This window comes from Andrena cerasifolii, chromosome 15, assembly GCF_050908995.1.
Source record: "Andrena cerasifolii isolate SP2316 chromosome 15, iyAndCera1_principal, whole genome shotgun sequence".
NCBI lineage: Eukaryota > Metazoa > Arthropoda > Insecta > Hymenoptera > Andrenidae > Andrena > Andrena cerasifolii.
Window position 1 is genome coordinate 7638691 of NC_135132.1, and position 21356 is coordinate 7660046.

General features: G+C 46.0%; 2 protein-coding genes across 3 annotated transcripts; one reads left to right on the forward strand and one right to left on the reverse strand.

The window, feature by feature from the left end:
- Positions 1 to 35: 35 nt before the first annotated feature.
- Positions 36 to 5191, reverse strand: LOC143376882 (sodium-independent sulfate anion transporter). Its single transcript, XM_076827652.1, has 11 exons — positions 5038 to 5191; positions 4369 to 4550; positions 3702 to 3897; positions 3417 to 3637; positions 2992 to 3136; positions 2071 to 2235; positions 1831 to 1992; positions 1566 to 1706; positions 1352 to 1497; positions 1131 to 1292; positions 36 to 239 (listed from the first exon to the last, which is right to left on the reverse strand). Exons 1-11 carry the CDS (start codon positions 5057 to 5059, stop codon positions 51 to 53), a joined length of 1731 nt encoding a protein of 576 aa, XP_076683767.1. The 5' UTR covers positions 5060 to 5191; the 3' UTR covers positions 36 to 50.
- Positions 4461 to 21110, forward strand: LOC143376885 (trissin receptor-like). Of its 2 annotated transcripts, none has more exons than XM_076827660.1 (4): positions 4461 to 4570; positions 12605 to 12777; positions 19626 to 20277; positions 20460 to 20936. In XM_076827660.1, the coding sequence occupies exons 2-4, from the start codon at positions 12606 to 12608 to the stop codon at positions 20854 to 20856; spliced, it is 1221 nt and encodes a 406-aa protein (XP_076683775.1). In that variant the 5' UTR covers positions 4461 to 4570; position 12605; the 3' UTR covers positions 20857 to 20936. The 2 variants fall into 2 exon arrangements, with proteins under 2 accessions (XP_076683775.1, XP_076683774.1); XM_076827659.1 differs by lacking the exon at positions 4461 to 4570 and adding an exon at positions 5457 to 6248 and having other exon boundaries at positions 20460 to 21110.
- Positions 21111 to 21356: the final 246 nt, after the last annotated feature.

Below are 21356 nucleotides of genomic sequence, written 5' to 3' on the forward strand. Positions count from 1 at the left end.
TTTGCTTCGTCAAAGCTCTCGACAAAGAGTTCCACAGCTCCGACGGACGATCATCGGTCCGATGAGTTCAATGATCTTTCCACGCCGTGGTCGCCGTGGGCTGGTGCGTCCTTATCCCTGGAATACGCCTCGAGATCCGGGGCGACGGTCATCAGGACAGACCCTACGTTGCCCTGGCAATTTGTACACACGATGCTCTGCCCGCGCACCCGCAGGTCGTTGGCCAGCAGCTTCAGGTTCTGCGAGGTTAACGATTGTTTGATTAGGACATTGCGCTCCGGAGGGCTTGGGAAAGAAGTAATAGATAAGGTGAATGGCCCAATGTCTGCTCATTTAAGAAGGTGCTCGGCGTAAAGAAGGTGTAGAAAATTTGTTTGTGATCAAAATTTGCAGAGTAATCGATTAATTCTTTCATAATAAATCAACCAATTCTAAAGCTATTTAAGAGGACCTTCCGGGTTAAAAATCGATTCTTTTATTTCGTTCTTCGAATGTTCAATCTTTTAGGAATACGCGTTTAAAAGGATTTGTTGAAATTCGTAAAATTCACGAAGTTATAATATTTTGAGTAGCGGCAAAAATTATTATTTCCAAAAATTATTATCCGATTTGACTGAAACTTTTTTTATTTTGAAGAATATACTTCTGGCTAGGGGGGAAACCAGAAAAAAATACAAAAATTGAAAATTTATAATTTTCAAAGGCGTTGAAAGGATGAAAAATATAGGGAAAAAGTGATTTCAAACTTCAAGTGTCGTTATTTTCTAAAAAATTCATTTTTGTAATTTTTCTGGTTTCTCCCCTAGCTAGATGTATATTCTTCAAAATAAAAAAAGTTTCAGTCGAATCGGGTAATAACTTTTGGAGATACAGGTCCCACCGATTTGGATCAATTTTTTGGCGCCCTGACTTTAACGACTCCCCAGTGCCGTCTGCAATGATTAATTATAAAACAAAAAATATATTTCTATAATTTAAGACATCCTTAATACAACGCAAAAAGTCCCATCAAATTATATTCAGTAGTTTTCCTTTAATTAATTCCTAAAGATCACCTATTTAACGCTTATAATAATAAGAAAAATACGAAATGAGCAGAAATTGTGACATCCACCTTACTAAGTACTTGCCTTCGCAACCGTAACGTCGATCCTCTTCAGATTCCTGCAGTCGAGCACCACCTTGCACGAGTTCCCTTCAGTGACCTTCATTATGTTAGCTCTGAAGTTCTCCGCGGCTGGGAACGTGACAGCCTCTTGGGGTATAACGCGTATCACAGTGTCATCCCCCACCTGCAATTTAGCACGGGGATGCAAAGGGCCCAGCAGGGTACAATCAACCTCCGCTTTACCTGCTCGATGTCGGTGTGGACGGAAGGTCGCGAGGAGAAGTACAGCAGCACCAGGAGGTTCAGAATTATACCAATAATGATTCCCCACTCGAGCTTGAGGAACACGCAGAACAGCAAGGTCGTCAGCATCAGCAGAAAGTCGATCTCTGAAACAGAGCCGCGTTGAAACACCTAGCCCCAGGATTTCCGCTTACTGTGCAATCGGTCCTCTCACTTTTCGCCCGCCACAACATAGCGTACGTGTTGAAATCCAGCATATAGTACATGGCGCATATGATGACGCCGGCCAGTGTGGCTTTGGGGATGAAGCGGAAGGTAGAAGTCAGCAGGCCGGCCGCCAGCAGCACCACACAGCCTGAAAAGAACCATCGCCATTAACGGAGTGTCCTTCTAATCACCGCCCTCGTCCCGCTGCGGGAAGTCCTGCAGCCGTGCGGTTTCCACGTGGAGAAAGGATTAGGGTACCGTGGAACACCGACCCGTGAGCAGTCCACCGAACGTCGTCTTCACTCCAGAAGCGTGGTTGACCGCCGTCCTGGTAAAGGAGCCAGTGACTGGCATCGATCGCACCAACGAGCCGAATATGTTGCAGACCCCCAGGGCGAGCATCTCCTGAGTGGCGTCCAGAGACTTGCCCATCGCTAAACACACAGATCGATCCAGGGTTATTTATTTATCGCTTGTACTCCTAGTATATAACCCAATTTTGCGCAGCGCACCGAAGGCCTTCGCTATCGCCATGTGCTCGATCGTAGATACGATCGGGATGGAGAAAAGCGTCGTCCCCATGGCGGCCGTCGTCTGCAGGAAATTGTACGTTCGGTTGTTGGCAGCTATCGAGAAAGGCGGCGGGCCAAACGGCGGCAATCCTTCGCCCATCGTTCCTGAAAAGCGTTACTCTTATTATAAAACGGCGGACCATCGGGATTGTCGATGTAGGAATAGGTTCTGTAATTTTTATGCGTGGGAGCCACGGAAAAAACGACCTCGGGGCGGTGGGACTCGAACCCGCGATCTTCGGATCCACTGCGTACTGGTCAGTCGCCTAACCAACTCCGCCGAAACAGAACTCTCCGAGGTCGCTTATTCCGAGCTTCCTTTTAAGAGGGTTCTTGATCCCACACGATGCAAATTGGGCGGTCGAAGACAGTGACACACTGGGTCGTTTATGACCATGGCTGTTTCTGACTTTCAAAAAAATTTGCACAAACTATGGGATACTTATTGAAGTCTCTACTTTAACATGCAATCGTTCTTGGAGTCAAACGTTTAAAGGATTAATTAGGAAAAATAAAAATTCGGAAGGAAGTTTAAGAAAAGAAGCGATTTATCCGGAAATAAATGACTCAGTGTGCCCACGGCGGGTTGATACCATGTATAGAGACACATACGCGGGCCGCAAAGGGTCTCTCTCTCCCTCATGATTGAAGCGATTAGCGATCGCTAGGTAATCACGCAGGTAGGCTCGATTCAAGCTCGAATAAAAAATTTCATTCACCGACCAAGGAGCCAACTACCTTCCGGTTCCCACCGAATATCCCATTCCCGGCTTTATCGCGCGAACTATCGAAGCCCGGCGGCACGGTACCTCACAACTCATAACACCCCGTTTCCTCCGTCGCGTGCGATCGCATCCTCACCAGTCAGCTTAAAGGGGTCCTGCCCGTTCTGATGGAAAATATACGCCATGATGATCCCCGCGACCACCACCAAAGCGTTGCGCGCCAATGTCACGGACCAACCGAGCTTCTGCGGCCATGTCCCCGTTCTACGTCCAGGCAGGTTCTTAGGGAGATTTAAATGGTAAAGTTAGTTGTCTGACTGCAGTCTGAGGATGAGCCGCGATAGCCTAACTCTTGTGCGGAATTTGTAAGGTTACGCGGATAAACGAAGGCCCAATATCACATATCTACAAGAAATCAGCGTACAGAAATGAAACCCAGTTCATTTAATTGTTGCGGTTTAATATTTTAAGAACTTGTTAAATTTCTACAATAGAAGAAATTTATTATTGACGGTTATTAGTTAAGGAGGAATGAGGATTTGTGTCTCGCTTTTGTAATACCTTAAACAAAACCAAGACGGCTACAGTCCCAACGCCTAGCAGCGTGTCTTGGTACCTAACGCTGTGCAGATTCGAGAACACTGACTTCAGGGAATCAACGAGGTCCTCACTCCTCCCAGGAATACCCAGCATCGGTTTGATCTGCGACGCGGCTATGTTGATCGACGCGGCCGCCGTGAAGCCAGTAATCACTGGCAGGGAGATGAAGTCCAGCAGGAAGCCTGAAATCTACTCCGTCTCGTGGATCGTGCAAAGGGAGGCAATCCCTCCGCCGCGTGCACTCACCCAAATGAAAAAGCCCCAGCGCCGTGATGATGCAACCCTTCAGAAACGTCAGCAACACGGCTATATCGGGCCCGTAGCTGGCCACCAGGGGCTGCACCATGGTGGCCATGATGGCGGTGGGCCCGATGGTGATGCTCTCACACGAGCCGAAGATGATGTACACGAAGGACGCCATGAAGGACGCGTACAGCCCATACTACCGGAAAGAGGAAGAAACTCGCGTGAGAAATGTAACGATAACTGTTGTTCCTCCGCGCATGGGTGGAGTAGTCGCTCCCCCTGGGTTCGCTTAAATCGCTTATTTTTAAAAACTAATTTTTATTAAGTAATAATAAAGAAGTGAATATTTTTAAGTTTTTAAGGAAATTGACGCTGCCCCAGTGGCGGATTTAACAGAGCGGCTGATGAGCAGTTGCCCCTGGGCCCCTGCCCAGAAGGCCCCCAGGGCCCCATCTCCAAAGAAAACTATGATTAGGTATAGATATCCAAACACTACATTTTTTTCGTACTATTACACTTGGCTCGTTTTTAGTTAACTACCTCTTCATTTTCCCGAAAAAAATGGGCCCCTAAGAACGTTTGCCACCTGGGCCTTTTTTCTTAAATCCGCCACTGTCCTGCCCCTGGAAAAAAGTCCGCGGATGCCGTTACCATCGCGTGTATATACCTCGGGGTTCAATCCAGCGACGACACCGTAAGCAATACCTTGAGGAATCGCAGTGAGGCCGACCGTGAAGCCAGCCAGCGCGTCTTGAGGCAGCCATGTGAGTTTGTAAGCCTTCGCCCAGGATAAAACAGGCAACCTCCGTTTCGCGTAAGAGATGCAGTCGGCTCCGTCACACCCGGCCACTTGAAACGTATAAGCTCAGGTATGCAGCTTCCTTTAACGTCTAAACGCACTTGACCAGAAGGGCCTTAAGATCGTTGTAGGCCCCTGGGTAAAGCAATGCACTGGGGCCCCCGAATAAGACTTAAAATCAGCCTTTTTTATTTTGGTAATTTTTATTTACTACTATCGTGGGGCCCCTGGGGACTGCCCATGTTATAAAGACGCCACTGTCCGTGACAGATCGGTGCCGGCGTGCCCAGTGATAAGCGTCATTTTAATACCAAAAAAAAATATTTCTTCACTTCTTGAAATACATAATACTATAGCCTGAAACTTTGACGAACATCGCACGTGTAGTTTCCTCACAAAAAATTCCCCCAAAAGAAATACAAAAGCTTCCCTCCTTAAGGGGGCCCACAAGGCCCACAAGGCCCACTTGTCACCGGGCCAGCTGACACTCTGCCCAGTCCGCCACTGTGCACGCTACCTTTATACGATAAAACTCACGTTTCCTGCGCACAGTATTCATCGTACTGTCTCCTTTCGCTTCCCCTTGTCTGCAGTGCGAACGACACACGAGTTAACCGGCGATCTTCGGCCAACGTTCAGACGCACGATCCCGTTACGCGCACGCTGCCTTCCTCGCGCGAGTCGTCCACGGGAGTCTCGGCACGAGATCGGCATCGCATAAAGTACTCGCTGCGCCCGCCCTCCGCGCCCCTCGACGAGCAGCCTCTCGAACGATTACGCGGCACAAGGCTCGGACAGCGTGACGCGCGTAAATTCGAGTCGTAGCGGGGACTGCTCGCCGCCTATTGTAACGTCTTATCTGCGATCAATGTTCTCGAGTAGCTATCTATGCGTGTCCTCCACTATTTATCACCGTGTCCCAACTTACCTATCTTTAATCCGACGATCTATGGATCACAGGGGGCGCGACACGACGGACTCTGCTCGAGAACGCTGCTGCTGGCCACTTTCACCGCCCGACGCTGCAAATTGTTCACATTTCACCGGGGTTTCTCCCTGGAAGCTGCCGATTTGGGAGTTGCAACAGGCCCCCGCGAAATGGCAAGCCTTGCCTCTCGTCTCCCAGCTTTTTTCCCACGGAACAAGGAAGCAGTCGGAAGAGGATGTAACGCCTGCGCGAGACCCGGACATCTCGGTCAGCTCACGGCCTGGCGACTATGAATGAAATCGCGAAGCTCTCAGTACCGCGCGGGACGGCGACCTCGTCGCCACGATAATCGCTTCCGTCGCTGCGCTTCCGGGGCCGTTGTGCCGCGTAGAGGAAAACGACCTTTGGCGCCCGCGGCCCTTTGTTCGAAACAGAGGCGGGCAAGGCAATTCGCGGTCTTAATAGATAGTTTGAAAGTATGCGCGAGATACGCGGCACAGCATCCGAGGGGAAAGGAAGCCGCAGTTCTCCGGCCCACGTTTCCGTCGGCAATGTATGACGACACGCTTAAGTAGTACAGGGATCGAGGAGGATATTCCTTAATCCGTCAAGCGAGCTCGGGCGGTGATTTTTTTAAAAGATTAGAATCGCGCACCGGCGAGTGGTAGAGTAGGAAAAGCTCTCTCTCCCCGATTTGCCACCGCTGGCGGATTTAATAATACATGTCGTCGAAGGAAGGAACGCTCGCGAGGAACCTGCAGGGAAGAGAGGGTGCCATGGCTCGCGCGGAAGTTGACTTCTTCAGCCAAGGGACCGCCGGGTAAGATTGCCAGTCGGGGCGCCCGCGCCTGTCCTCTTCCTCGGCGCAAATGCACCCTAATTCGATAAGCAACGGGGCCTTTGAGAGTCTGGCGCTTGATTAAATTCTGAATGGAATTTATGGCTTGCTTTGCGCCGGCACGTAGGCACGCGCTACCGAATTTTGCGGTACAGTTTTCTTGACACTTATTAGGGGATTACCGAGAGTGTCCCACCGTTGCGATACAATCGCTAATTGCGATCTTGGCGATCACCGGTATCGCACGCTCAAGTGCGAGGAGTTATTTTCAAATACGGCTGGACGTAATCGGGGCCGATCGGTTTGACGTGGTACAGATCGCATCGCTCAAGAACTTTCCCTCGATATCGGGCGGCTTGTATTGCCGATAAATTTGCAAACGTGACAGATAAATCGCTGATCGATCTTGTTAGACGCGGCTCGAGTTCGCGGCACAGGGATGTTACTCCGATATCGAGGAGCCCGCGAAATATCGCCGGATACTAATTCGCGGTAAGTTTAAGGGGAATCCTATTTTATGGGCTAAAAACATGGAAAAGTTTTAGGAATTTTTTTTTAAGAAACTAGCGTTTCGATTCATCTGAAAATTGGACCAGGTTTTTATACATCCTTGAAGAAGTTGCAGGTTTTTTTTTATTCGTTTTTAATAATAAATATAGGAGTTATGCGTCGCGCAAAACTCGTCGTCCGCTGGTTTGCATGATATTTATCTTGCAGGTAATCTGAAACAGAAAAATGAAACGGCGGTTTACTTTGTGCATATGCAGCTTTAATTTGATGAACCAGAATACCGCTAAGTTTCAAGCTACATATGTATAAAATAAAACGCCGTTTCATTTTTCTGTTTCAGATTACCTGGTAGATAAATAGCATGCACACCAACGGACGACGAATTTTGCGCGGCGTGATGGTCGATCATGCATAACTACTATATTTATGGTTAAAAATTAATATAAAAAAACCTGCAGCTTCTTCAAAGATGCATAAAAACATGGTCCAAATTTCAGTGGAATTGAATCACTGGTTTCTTAAAAAAAAAATCCCAAATTTTGCTACGCTTTTAGCACAAAGAATAGGATTCCCCCTTAAGGGGTGGTTCCACTGTGACGTCCTGATAAAGTACCGCTGTGTGAAACTTCTTTTTTTCTCAAAAAGAATGTGTTTACTAAATTAAAGTTTTTCCTAGTTATTAATACGCGCTTTGAGAATACAAAATTATTTTGTTTCATATTTTTTTAAAGCTTTTTAATGCTGTCAAATAAAAGCCGCCTCGACTGCGTGGTCGATTTTAGAGGAACCGTGTGTCTGAAACAAAAAAACCAAATAGATTTCTAGTCCGTATGACTGCCGCTATGGCAGGGACTAAGATTAATTAGATCGATGAAGAATTAACATAATGGCGGACGTCCAAAGTTGAACTATCGAAATTATATTCTAGTTGGGGCCATAGCGACAGTCATGCTGATTACCGCCCCAGATACATGGTTCCTCCAAAATCGACCGCGCAGTCGAGGCGTCTTTTTTCACAGCGCATATTAACCCCCTTATGTTGGGGCAAGCAGGCATTAAAAAAATGGGAAAAAATATTTGTTGTGTTCCCAAAACACATATTAATAAATAGAAAAAACTTCAATTTAGTAAACACATTCTTTTTGTGCCAAAAAAAAAGTTCTAAACAGCGGTACTTTGTCAGGGCGCCACAGTGGAAAGACCCCTTAATGGGGGATTATAAAGTAGCTTTTACACAATTTTTAGCATTTTTTTTTTATAAAGCAGCTGTACCACTTTTTACGTCGATATTTGGTTCGTATATTTATCCATGTTTCGGTAATGTTTGCAAGTTTTATTAGAGGGAAACAATTAAAATTTGTGCCAGTGGAAGCGTTTGAATACACTTGGTAAAAAAGTCTTCCCATGGCTGCCGTGATTCCGGCTTTCCGGCTCGTCGCAAATAAAAAAGCAAAATGTTTTTAATTAGGGCGAGCTTGGCTGTCGCCGGTACTAGAATGAAAGAGAAAATCGACAATTAAAAAATGGCTGCACTTTGAAGCTTGACTACCGATTCTTTCATATTTATCGTACCTTTCGTGGATTAAAAAAGGAAAACATGGTTTTGAATTAATTCTGGTACCGGCTGTTGCTAAACTCGCCCTGATTAAGATTCATTTTGTTTTTTTTTTATTTCAGATGAGCAAAACTTTCTCTAATATAATTTGTAAACATTACTGAAACATTGATTAACATATGAACGAAATCGATCGGAAATTGGCGGAAAAAGTTGTACAGTTACTTTATAAAAAATACCAAAAATTGCTTTAAAAAAGCGCGATTTATAATAAATTACCCCCCGAAAAGGGTATCGAGGTTTAGAATTTTAGATGGTCGATTTTTCAGCTGATTTCAGGATTTGTTTGTAGGGGATGAAAAATAATACGATACTGGTGCTTTCTATACACTCTTATTCTTTTTTTAGCTGTTTAAAATCGTGAAAGATAATTTAAAATGTGTACAATTTTCAGAGTTATCAGCACCCTTGCTGCCTTGTCCCAAAGCTGAAGGCGTTCCAATCGTGCAGAAAAATTGAACGCAACGTTTTTTAAATCCCTATGAGTGTCGCTACAGCCCCTTCCAAAATCAGGTCAATATTATCTAAACTTCAATTTTTTTTGCCTCCTAAAAGTTACCAAAACCTTAGGAAAAAACGAATTTCATTTTTAACCAACCGCCATTTTGTAGAATTTTGTTTTTTAATTTCTGACCGTAGTAGAGGCGATAGCGACACTCGTCAGGATTAAAAAACTGTTTGGTTAAATTTTCATGATTCTAAACAGTCAAAAGATAAATAAAAGTGTGTACAAAGCGCCACTACTGTATCGTCTTTCCCCGCCCAGAAAAACAATCATGAATTCGGTCGACTAAACACCCGTTAATAATGGTGGCCCAGAGAACAACAAACATCATTCGCTTCGCTGAAGTATTTCTACACACGAATTCGCCATCCGTTCTTATTCCCACGGTGCCACGGGTCTCTTCATAGAGCGACGACTGTTTTCACGGCTCATCCCCAATTAATTCCCCCGATAAGGATCCCCTGCGCCCGATTTTTAGAACAACCGTCACGAGAGCCGGAAGATATACCAAAGCCAATGCAATGGCACGCGCGCGACCGCGGAAATTTCAAAGGCAAATTAACGGCCCGAGAAGGCGTGCAGAACAATGAAAATCAATTCGGCCAGTTCTCGCACCGTATAGCCGCGTCCCCATTGCATCGGCAAGGCCGCTGATAAACACGTCTACACTTGTTTGGCACTACCGAGCGACCAGCGGCCATGGCCGTGATGGAAACACCGGTTCCCGTAAGATCACCGAAGTTAAACACACGGGGCGGCGTACTGGGGAAAGATGGGTGACCATCACCTGTCTCCCGGTGCGTCGCTGCTGCTGGGACCCGAAGGAGAGAGGAGGGAAAAAGGAAAAATGACTATCGTTCGTTGGGCAACATAAGCGAAATGCTTGAAACGCCATCCTGTGTGTTAGAAACGCACAGGAAAAACAAAAAAAAAAAAAAAAATACCTACCGAGCGACCTTGCCGATCGGCAAATGCCAGCGCAGTGTGGACGCGGCATAAGAGACTGTCCGCGCCAGTGTCAACATCTGCTGGCGACGGTTATATCTACGAAAGTGGGGAGCGCCAGCGTCTGCGGAATGCCAGCGTTTATATGTGGAATCGATTATTCTTCATGTGCCGTTAATTGGGATTCATTGTTGCTGACATCCAACCCCGGCTCCTCAAACTCCGGCGTAACTTTCAACCGCTCTCGAAATCCGAGCTTCCGGAGTTCCGAGTGGACACTCGGAATGTCCCCGTGTCCCGCTTCGGCACGCGGTTATCGATTCCACGCGGACGCACGGAACACGTAGGAAGGCTCCCCTTTTAAGCGAACCAAAGACAACACCGCTCCCCCCCCTCCTTAATTTCGGTGCACACGATCTAGTGTCTCGGAACAGGTTCGGGAAGTATCGCCCTCCAACACCGAACACTCGGCTGCCCCGACAATACATACGCAGCGAAAACCGGTTCGTCTCTTTTTTTGTTTCAAGTAGCGGTGGCAGTGTTGGCAACGTATCGAAGCGTAGCGGAGGAAGTAGACGTTGCGGAATGCACTTTGATCGACGAGCGTCCGTTTTTCCGCGCCGATTGAGGGGACTACTTAGGCAGTCAGATCGCCCGAAAAACAAGTACTTTTCGCGAATTAATTACAAGGAGATGAAAGCGAACACAGACTTTTCCTTTTAGACAATGTTTGTTGCTATCACGTAGAGGAAAAAAATAGTTTTCTGGTCTATGTATCTATTTTACAAATGGCCCCACGCGAGGTTGATTATACAAGTGTCTTTGGTTTTGCGGGTATCGTGCCCTTTAGTTTAGAAAGGTTAAGAACTTAAAAGGAAGGATTACATATATGTAGATTAAAACTTAAACTTAAGCAACAACTAAAACTAAGGATAGAAAGACAATAAAGTAAGTAAACTAGCAACAAAGCTGAGAAAAAAAAAAACTGAAACTAAAATTAAAATTAACAAGGAGTAACGTATGACCAGGCGGAAAGGAGAAATATATATATACATATAATCAAAAAAAAATTTCTTACAGTTTATAGTATTAATAAACACTACCCAAAAGTACTAGTCACCATTTGTATCAATCTCCTTGTAATTAATTTGCAAAAAAACATACTTAATATTCTAGCGATCTGACTGCCTATTTAGTCCGAAGGGGTTGCGGGGATCGAGTTTACCGCGAGGGGGTTCGTTGTACGCCTAGAATCGACACGGTCTCGCAGACTCTTCGCGACGGGTATTTTTGCTTGCACCACGGAGTAAATAGGTGCCAGCGACGGACCATCGATCTTCCTTAGCCGGACGGGTTGCCCTCGCGAAGGGGTAGGGTTACTCTCGCGGCTACGCGTGACAATGGGATTAAGAGATCACGCTCGTCGCGTGTTCCCAGCTAAACTTCGCTCCAGTTCACGCGACATTTTGAACGGAACAAGAGGGGAGGCTGTTTACGCCGTGTTTACATTCGGGGATTGGTTCCATCGTTCCATTGCGAGGCAATCCCTCGGAAAGGATCGAGCGCAAGCAGTGGCGGATTTAACGGACGGCCGATGAGCAGCTGCCGTCTGCCCTCAGGGGCCCATCTTCAAAAAAAAAATTATGATTTTATACAGACTTCATTTCCCGAAAAAATGGGCCCCTCAGAATTTCGGCCACCTACGTAGGTCTTTTCCCTTAAATCCGCCACTTAAAAAGTAATTGAATGAAATTCTGTTCACTGCTTCTGTTTAGAGGGAACGCAAAAATACTGAGAAAAATGCGGTTCATTTTTTCTGATATTTTGGTTGCGTAACGATTTCTTCGAACGTTGTGGAGATACTACTGTATGACCGAGCTCCCGGGTCGGTAACCAGAGCGAGTGTGTGTGTGTGTGTGTGTGTGTGTGTGTGTGTGTAGGTATGTAAGGTGTTGTGTGGAAGCGACAGGTAAATAAGAAGTCAGTCAGCTGTCCGAGAATGTCCCAGGTTTCTTGCAAATGATGTAAAAAGAGAGAGAGGGAGAGGGAGAGAGATGATTCTGCCGAGACAGCTTCCCTTTTGAAATAATTAGAAATCGCACAAAAAGTTTATTTTAAAATACCTTTTCGATGTCGTGTCTTTTAATATTATTTATTTGTACATCATTATTTTTCGTTAAGATTATATGTGTTGTTATTTGGGGGGGGGGGGCGCAGGGGTGCCACAGTAGACGCATGAAAATCATAAGATTATTTGGCAATTATTTTCATTCAAATAATTAACTCAATAGAAAATCTGATTAATGAAATTCACACAATCTTCAAAAGATGTATAACAAATACCATTAATCAGATTTTCTATTAAGTTCCTTATTTAAACGAACAAAATTGCTGGCACCCCCCTTAATTTTATTCATAACAAATTTCAATTTTCGAAGATTTACATTCTTCATTCTAAAAAAATTACACCCCCTCCCCGCTTTTCAACCAAAGCGGCCCCCTAAGATTTCACACAGAGATGAGCAGAATTTTTATTTAAATAAATTTTCGACTATCGAATAAAAGTTAAAAAATCACTCGTCGTATGTCGAATAAAGCTAACACGGGTTAACAAACGAATAACAATTTTTTTTAACTTTTATTCATTACTCGAAACTTTATTTAAATAAAAATTCTGCCCATCTCTGGTTTCACAGACCCGGGCCCCAGAAACCTTAACCCGTCCCTGGTCGAGCGTAACCTCCCCCCACGATCTTCTTTCAGGATGATCGACGATCGCGATGCGACCGTTTACGAGGTCCACAACGAGAGCTCGATGGGCAATGAAAGCCTCCTGTACAACTCGTCCCTGAACGAGGATTACATCTTCGATAGGACCGACGTGAAGGCGATCTTCATCGCGCTGTACACCATCGTCTTCGTCTGCTGCTTCTTCGGTAAGCCCTTCGCTCAGCCGAGCAGTACCGCCGTAAATCTGCCTAGCGCGGAACAAAAGATTTACGGCCCAGCTACCGGGTGGGTAAATAAAATAACAGCCGATAATGCCGAGTTATTACGCACAGGGCTCCGCGGGCGCAACGCCGACCCAACATGCACCGCGAGTCTACAACCGATACGCGACGGTCGCGCCGGGTCCCCGTCGAAATTCTGTTCCCCTTCCACGCGCGCCAGCTTTCCTTTGTTCGCCGTGTTTTTTCGCGCGGAACGGAACGCACGCCTACAGTCGACGGTGACGCGTGACCGTCACGCGGCCGGGGAACCGAGCATCCATTGAATCCCTGCTCGCCAGAGGCGCGACAAACACACGTGCCCGAAGCGGCGCAATCGCGAGGTTGGGACGGTTCGGGTGGAAAAGGAAGCGGAGGAGCAATTGAAAGCCTCCCTGCCCCGCCCCGCGCACTGCAGTGGGAATATTTCATTTACATTCGTCCTGGATTCTCCATACAGCCCCGCGAATAGCTTCGCGACGAGGTGCGTTAAACCGGCCGCTCCCGCGAACTTCCATTATAATCTCTGTAATCGCTATTATACAGCGGGGAGGGGCCCCGCTTTATCCTCTTAGAACTCGTTATTCTCGGAGCGTCGGGAATCGCCATCCGGCGCTCTTAAAATATCGAATCTCGCATTACGGCGCCCCTGCCGCGTTTTAATAGAACTTGGGGGAGCCGATTTACCCACTGTCCGCTAAAACTTCCGCCTTTATCGCTGGAAATTCACTTCCGTCCCGTGGTTTTTTCGCCTCCGAGGCCCCTTGTGCCAAGCAACCCTCCAGCTGTTCATGACGAATTCGCGACGTCGTTACGCGACGGAGTGTTTACTCGCGGCGCACAGTGTCGCGGCACGTGTTCAAGAAGCAAAAAATTTGAGTTTTTTAATTTTTGTACTTCATTTCGTGGAATTGCTTGTAAACAGTCCTCCGACATAAGAACAGCGTAACTCAGTGAAATACATGAAGGATTCAAGGTCAGTAATTACATTCAAAGTCGAATAACCAAACGCAAGCTGCCACGGACAGCACATAGGAAATATTTACCCACTGCATTTTTGTTGTATTTGTAAGTTCTTTTCTTTCTTTCTTTATTTTTTTTTTGAAAATAAGCGAAATATATCCTTCTTTCGTTTTATTAATTAAAAATTCTTGCATTTAAAGATATGGATACGTACCATTGGCTCAAATTATTACCTTTTTTTTGTCGCATCTTCTAACTTCTGGAGAGAATTAAAAAAAAACGAAACATATCGGTTCTTACATTTTTTTACTACAATTAGTTCTTTTTATGCCCTTTAATTTGGTGTGAATTTTATCTGCTCCCGAGTGCTCCCACACAAGAAGAAATACATTAATAAAACGAAAAATTAGACAAACCCGTGCTAGAATATTCATTTTTAAAACACTAATTTAAAAGAATAATTTAAAATTCATTATCAATACGAGTTATTTAGAAAATTAATTTTATTTTTTTTGTAATTGTTTCATATGTTATTAATTTGTGTTTAAATGTATTTAAAAAATATATTTTTTCTATTTGTTTTACAAAACTATGCACGATACGATTAACTAATAAGAATTATTTTCAAAAATATATTGTGATGAATTATTTTATGTTAAAGATTAATTTTTTGTGTACAAATGTGATTGACGTATCAATTACATGTAAATAACTGTATCTTAATGGAAAATTGATTTTTTTTCTTATGTACTCGTTACACTGTGCGACGGAGGGAACGTTCCGTGTCACGCGAATGGAAATCGTTGTTGGAGAAAATTGCGGGGCTAGCGCGGGTTGTAACCTTACTCAAGGCCGTCTGTTTTCCGAGGGAATAGCCCCAGCGATTTCTACGATCGAAGGGCGTGTCCCTATCTCGCTTCCGCGTGCGATCGCCGGTCCGACGGACCGCGCTGCACGCCGGGCAAACAGTTCCAGACGCCTGAATCTTTAAAGGTACCAGGCGCTCAGGTTTGCTAATAATGGCACTTTTGGGGGAATTAATTGCAAGGAGACGAATACAATTTGTGGCTTGTACTTTTGGGTAGTGTTTACTAATACCATAAACTGTAAAAAAAATGTTTTTTTGGTTATGTACATGTAAGTGTGATGGCGCTGCAGTCGTCTGAGGTGTGGCCATTTTTTCCTGCGGTTCTTGCAACTTGTTCGAAATATATTCCTTTCTGCACTGAACCTCGACACTAAAATTAAAAGCTCATGGTGTACGATATGGAAATTGAAATACACTACCGCACACGAGATTATCATCGCGAATTAAAATCCTACTCGTCCTTCAAGTCACACTCGTTTATTTATCCTGCAACACTATTCCTAGCTCAATCCACTTATGCCTCTCCGTCTTATAATAAGCTAAATTCTTACAGGTTTATTTTTACTCTTGTATAATTGTTTTTTGTCTCTGTTTTAATTTAGGTTTATATTTCGAACCTTTATTTTTAAGCTCAACATCATGGCAAAACCAGAGACACTTTTTCTAAAAAAAACACTGTGCATAATCAACCCCGTCCAGCGCCATCTGTAAAATAAATATGTCTGGGAAAAAAAATTATGTTTTCGCTCCGCGCGATAGCAATAAACATTCTATCAAAGGAGAAGTCCCCGCTCGGTGCCGCCACCCTGTGATTAATTCGCACAGAATACTCGAGCGAACCGACTGCCTGGTCCCCTTAATCTATCCTGTATAGAACTGTCAAGCGCGGAGCAAACTAGCTCGCGAGAAACGATTCCGTGCCGCGTCGCCGAGCCAATATCTCCTTTCTTTAAAAGTCACGCGTCAGAAACATCCCCCTACGGCGACACGTGTTTCCCCCCGCGGCGCCGCGGGGACAGAAGCTCGCGAGCAGTTTTTCCAAATCGAGGGAGAAATATACGAGCGCCTTGATCATCGGTATTCACTGGCGGCGCGACGCTTGGATTCACGCGCGAGCAAGTCGCTGGTGGAAAAAGGAAGCAACTTTAGCCGTCCGGGCTCAAGTTATGGAAATCAAGTAGAAACATCTGGGGGGAGGATTCCAATGGGACTGCGTGGTAGAAGAGACCCAGGTATCGGTGAATCCAATCGATCGCCGGCGCCCCTGGGTTAGGTCTGCCCAAAAATAATCAAACCATTTCATCTTCACTATCTTTCCGCCATTTTGGATAAATGTATAACAGCCAAAGGTAGCTTTGTTATACATTCTTTAGTCCACAATCGCCTCCCTAAAAACAGAAAATAGTGAAAACCTGCGACACAAAAGTGCGCTAATTTTGGCATTTTTGATAAAAATTAAAAAAAAAAAATATATTGTCCGATTATGCTGAATTTTTTTAATGAGTTTACTGACCTTAGTTCGCAACTTCTCCACGCTATTACGATCCCACTTTTTCAATGGCACCCCCCCAAAGAAGGGGCATTGTAAGAAGAAGAGAAACCCGGGTTTTAATCTTGAAATAAATTTTTATATTCTCCTAAAGAATTTAACGGAATTTGCATTAAAAATATTTCTATCCGTTCGACTGGGCTCCCACCCCGCAGGATTAAATCCCGAGTGCGCCGCTGCTCCCCCGAACTTTCTCCCGGAGTTTAACGCGGGGGATAAGTGCACGTACCTCGTAGTCACCCCGCATCGTGTCGCGAGCAAGTTGCTACGTTCTTACAAACGAATTTCGGAATGTTTCTCGGGGCTGGCCGAGGGGTGTAAAGTTCACGGCGAACGTGACAATCGCTTTTGGAAACAATTTAAAGTTTGCTGGGAGGGGCGGGGCCGTTATTGGACGGCTCCTTTTACTTTGCGCTTATTTATGCCACATCGCCGGGATTGCTTCTAAAAATAATAAAGACGGCGGGGGTGGTTATGTGGCGGTTATGTGGGAACGAACGAGCCGTGCGTTGGAAACGGTAGCTGGAGACACCGAGGGGTGGCGAAAGCAAAGGAAAGGCGAGCCGGTATTTTCCAGCCATTTCCATCGGCCGCGCCAGTTCGATGGAATAACCAAATTTTGCTGGGCATGCGGGTGCCCCGGAGGAAGACAATAGATTCCGGTGGCGCGGGTTGCCGGTGTTTTATACAGCCCGGTTAAATGGGAAAATAACGTTTCGATTATTTCGAGTGTTTATTCCAGCGCACGAAGGGCTTAATCGAAACGAACTCACGTCCGACGCGATGGGACTGTTAATTTGAACACTGGAACGTGTAATCCCTACGGAACCGGGATCCTAGCCCGGCAAAAAACCCACGAGCCCATATTTCACTGGCCGCGGTTTTTCAGCCTGCGCACAGTGACCTGGACCAGTTTTGTGACGCGGGAAAAACAGGGTGGATGTTGAAATAGATTTCTTAATATTTTTTAACGACTTCTGCAGTCGATGATAAGTTACAAGGGAAGATCCCGAACCCGGAATTCGAAAAATTCTGAAACTTTGTGAATATGTAGGGAACTTCTTCCTGATCGCAAAGCAACTTTTTTTTTGCTACCCAAATTCACTCCAAGGGGGTGTAATTCACCCCTGAGAATACGGTTGTTTTCCGATCTTGTGTTATAACTCGTGAACTGTAAAATAATTTTTTTTTAATTAAAAGAAGTAACTTTTGTGTTGAAACTTTTTTTCTATCTCTTACAGGGTCAGTAGCTTTGGAGTTACACCAGAAATAAGAAATCTGTTTCATTAACCGACTTCATTATGTAAATAAATGTAGTTACATAACTTAAATAACTAAAAATTAAAAATAAAAACAATTAAAACCGACTTAAAGAAAATAAGAATGGCTTAAAAAGTAAAAAATAATTTTGTTCCTTGTACAATCTGGGACTCTCAATTTGTTTAAATCGGCGCCATATTTACACAGTGCAAACGATGAGGCCCCGACGTAGAAAAATTTCTTACTTGGCGTATTTTTATTTTTTGAAGTCCGTTTTAATTTTTTCACCTCACTTCTCTCAATCTCCTGTCAAATTCGTTTCCAGCGAGGAAAAAACAGTGCGATCGGAAGATAAACGGCCTTAGTTAATATCCTCCGAGAGGAAAGTCGACCCGGCGTAACACGCCTGCCTACTTAGTTATTAGTTCCTCGTTAGCCGTCCGTGACGGTTGCGTAAACCCGCCTTACATAACTGGACGCATTGCAAAAGAACTGGATTAAAAGAATGCAGGAGCAGTCGTTATCGAGCAACCCCATAACCTAGGACAATACCGAGTCCAGGCGCCCGAAGCCTCTAAACGCGGGCAAACTGAGTGGCACGTTTCAAGGCAGACCCGAAAGCGCCACCGAGCCGAGCTAACCTGTGCACGGTACCTATTTGCGTACATATTCCGTAATCTTGAATGGCCGAGGCGATTGTCATCGTGGCTATTGTCATTCAGAGCTCGCGCGCAACTTGCAAACCGTCGCAGCGACGGTGCGAGCCAATAAAACTCGCTAGAATCAACGTGATTGGAATCAGACGCTGGCTGCGTGGAAATTAGACCCGCGGGTTCGCCTGGGGCGCCCGGATAATTTCCCGCAGAGATCCCCAGCAGAGGTGCCAGGCAATTCCCTACGCGTAGGGAACACGTGACGTCACATGGACCTATCTGCATTGGCGGATTGGCGGGGGTGTCAGGTTGCTCGATGGCAAGTGCTGGATTAGTTTAACCTATTTAGGATAAGGTGAGGCGAATAAGGTGATTTTGGGGATTTTTTTGCTGAGAAACTCTGAAGCGGATCTTTCTCAAACTTTCCGGGTGTTAGAGTTCACATTCAAACAATAAAAATGAATTTTTTCGTTACTAAGAAGGGAAGATCCCGGACTTGGAAATTCAAAAAATTCTGAAGCTTTGTGGATGTGTAGGGGATGCCCGACTGAATGCAACGCAATTTTTGTTTGCTGCCAAAATTCACTCTAAGGGGGTGAAATTAACCCCTGAATATTCGACTATTTTGCGATTTTATATTGCAACTTGTGATCTGTAAGAAATAGAAAAAAAAAGTTCCAAGACAAAAGTTACATTTTGTAATTAGGACTGTCATTTGGTAACTTACAGTTTTTACATTTCGCGAGTTATAACACGAAATCGGGAAATAGTCAGAATTTCAGGGGCCAATTTCACCCCCTTACAGTGGATTTGGGGAGCAAATAAAAATTGCGTTGTAATCAGGAGGAAATCCTCTACGCATTCACAAAGTTTCAAAAAATTTTTAATTTTCGCGTTCGGGATCTTCCCTTATAAGCGGCCGGTAGAAATGGAGATATACGAACCCCAATTCTTCCCTGAAACAAAAAACCAAGGGTTTTCTTGTTTCTCGTATAATTTCAAAGAAAAAGCCACGATTCTGCCCCAAAATTTTCGTACTATTTATGGAAAAAGAGTAATTCAATTTAATTTATTTACAAAAGTTTTAGTGTAGTAGAAAGTTCTTTGTTTCAGGGAAGAATTAGGGGCTCCACCATAATCGCAAATTTGCAACTCTGGCGACGAGGCCCTACGTGTTCATACATGTATCTCCATTTCTACCGATCACTTTGTAACGAAAAAATTAATTTCTATTGTTTGAATGTGAACTGAAATACCCTGAAAGTTTGGAAAAGATCCGATCAACAGTTTCTTAGAAAAAAAATCCCAAACCGCCATAGAAATTTTCTGAATTTTAAGCTCTCACTTTTGTTAGAAGCACTTAGTGAAATTATCGGAAATGTCTAAGAGAGCGTTAGTGCGTTGAAGTGAGAAGAAAGTGTTCCTCTTCTACTGATCCCCAGATTCCCCAGGTCCCATAGACCGCAGAGGCCTCGCTCTGCACCCGTTTCTCGCGTCGTTGCAGGGAACCTGATGGTGATCGTGGTGGTGACCTTCTCCCGGCGGATGCGCAGCATCACGAACCTCTTCCTGGCGAACTTGGCGGTGGCCGATTTGTGCGTGGGCGTGTTCTGCGTCTACCAGACCCTAACGAACTACTTGATGAACAGCTGGAGGCTGGGCGATTTCCTCTGCAAGGTGTACATGTTCGTGCACGCGCTGTCCTACACGGCCAGCGTGCTGATACTGGTGGTGGTGTGCGTGGAGCGGTACCTGGCCATCGTCTACCCGATCCAGTGCAGATCGGTGCTGACCAGGAGCCGGCTGCAGCTGGTGGTGGGCCTGGTCTGGGTGATCGCGGCGATCTACGCCTCCCCGCGGTTTTTCTACGTGGAGACAGTGACGAACCGGTTGGCCAGCGGCGACGTGGACATCATCTGCATAGCGAATATCAAGAAGCACAATAAGAACGTCCTGGAGACGGTGAACCTGATATTCCTCTATCTCGTGCCGTTGGTCCTGATGTCCTGCCTGTACTCGAGGATCGCCGTAGGCTTGTGGAGGAGCAGCGCCACCCTGGCTGGCACCGAGCTGATGGCCAGGGCCAGGAACGGCAGGCTCCACCGCGTGCAAGCCTCCAGCAGCAACGTCCTTCGAGCCAGACGCGGCGTCATAAGGTACGCACTGGGCATCGCTCATTTCTCACTGTCGCGCGTTGCACCTGTTGCGCAGCCTGTCCTCTTCGGTGCCCATGCGGCACGGTTTAATTAAGCCAATGACTGATGCACAGAGAGGACTAGCTTCATAGAACGATGGCACTAAGTGGGTTGTGTGAACGTAGGAACGTGTAATTTTGCAGAATGTTGATCACCGTGGTGATGATGTTCGCCGTTTGCAACCTGCCGCAGCAGGCCCGGATAGTCTGGCGCCACTGGGGCTCCAGCTACGACCGGACCTCGGACTTTAGCACTCTCCTCACCCTGTCCACCTTCCTGATCTCCTACACCAACTCCTGCTTAAATCCCTTGCTGTACGCGTTCCTCTCCCGGAACTTTCGCAAAGGGATGAGGGAGGTGTTGGCCTGCAACGGCTCCAGAGGCCGCGCAGCCGGCTTGGCGATGGGGTGGACGGGGGGAGACACGGGGACGCGCCACGAGAACCCGAATCCTCCACACGGCTCGCTGGTTCGATTCAACTCTGGCCAGGAAACCCACCACAGCGCTCGTGCTCAGAACTCGCGCGACAGGAGCACCTGATCCGAGACATGTAGGGATGAGACGGCCGCGCTAAGTGTCTCGCGGGAACACGATGAAATTCCTCTGGAACGTATATCCGAACGTAACTAGAGGCGAAGGGGATATCTCTGGTTAGGTCGTTTTTATTCATTCCCACAGTCCATTGTATTACAGCCGTGTCCCGTTTCAATATGCACATGGATTCCATTCCAGGGGTTCCTGGTACAGGCGCGTCTAAACCCCGTCGGTCTACCTCTAAACATAGCCGCCCGCAGGCTGCTCGCTTCCCACGGTCTCCTCCCATATCGATTTTCGCCACGCGATGGACACCAATTTACACCCATATCGGCTTTTAATCACGTGGAATTGTGACCTGTTCTAGCTGGCCTTGACGCTTCTCTCCGCAATAATTGACGCGCGTTACGCGAGAGGAACTAACTCTCCCCCCCTCTTGTGTAGACCGCAACCCACCCGACAGCCGAGCGTTACGGCACGCCGGGTTGAGGTGCGAAGGGGAGGGG

Excerpts from the sequence above, each read along its gene's own strand:
- LOC143376885 (XM_076827659.1), top strand. The coding sequence starts at position 6,151 with ATGTCGTCGAAGGAAGGAACGCTCGCGAGGAACCTGCAGGGAAGAGAG. Across the intron at positions 12,778-19,625 it reads CTTCGTCTGCTGCTTCTTCG|GGAACCTGATGGTGATCGTG; the intron begins GTAAGCCCTTCG and ends GCGTCGTTGCAG. Across the intron at positions 20,278-20,459 it reads GCCAGACGCGGCGTCATAAG|AATGTTGATCACCGTGGTGA; the intron begins GTACGCACTGGG and ends GTAATTTTGCAG.
- LOC143376882 (XM_076827652.1), bottom strand. The coding sequence starts at position 5,059 with ATGAATACTGTGCGCAGGAAAC. Across the intron at positions 2,236-2,991 it reads GGACCCCTTTAAGCTGACTG|GAACGATGGGCGAAGGATTG; the intron begins GTGAGGATGCGA and ends AACGCTTTTCAG. Across the intron at positions 1,993-2,070 it reads GGCGATAGCGAAGGCCTTCG|CGATGGGCAAGTCTCTGGAC; the intron begins GTGCGCTGCGCA and ends CTGTGTGTTTAG.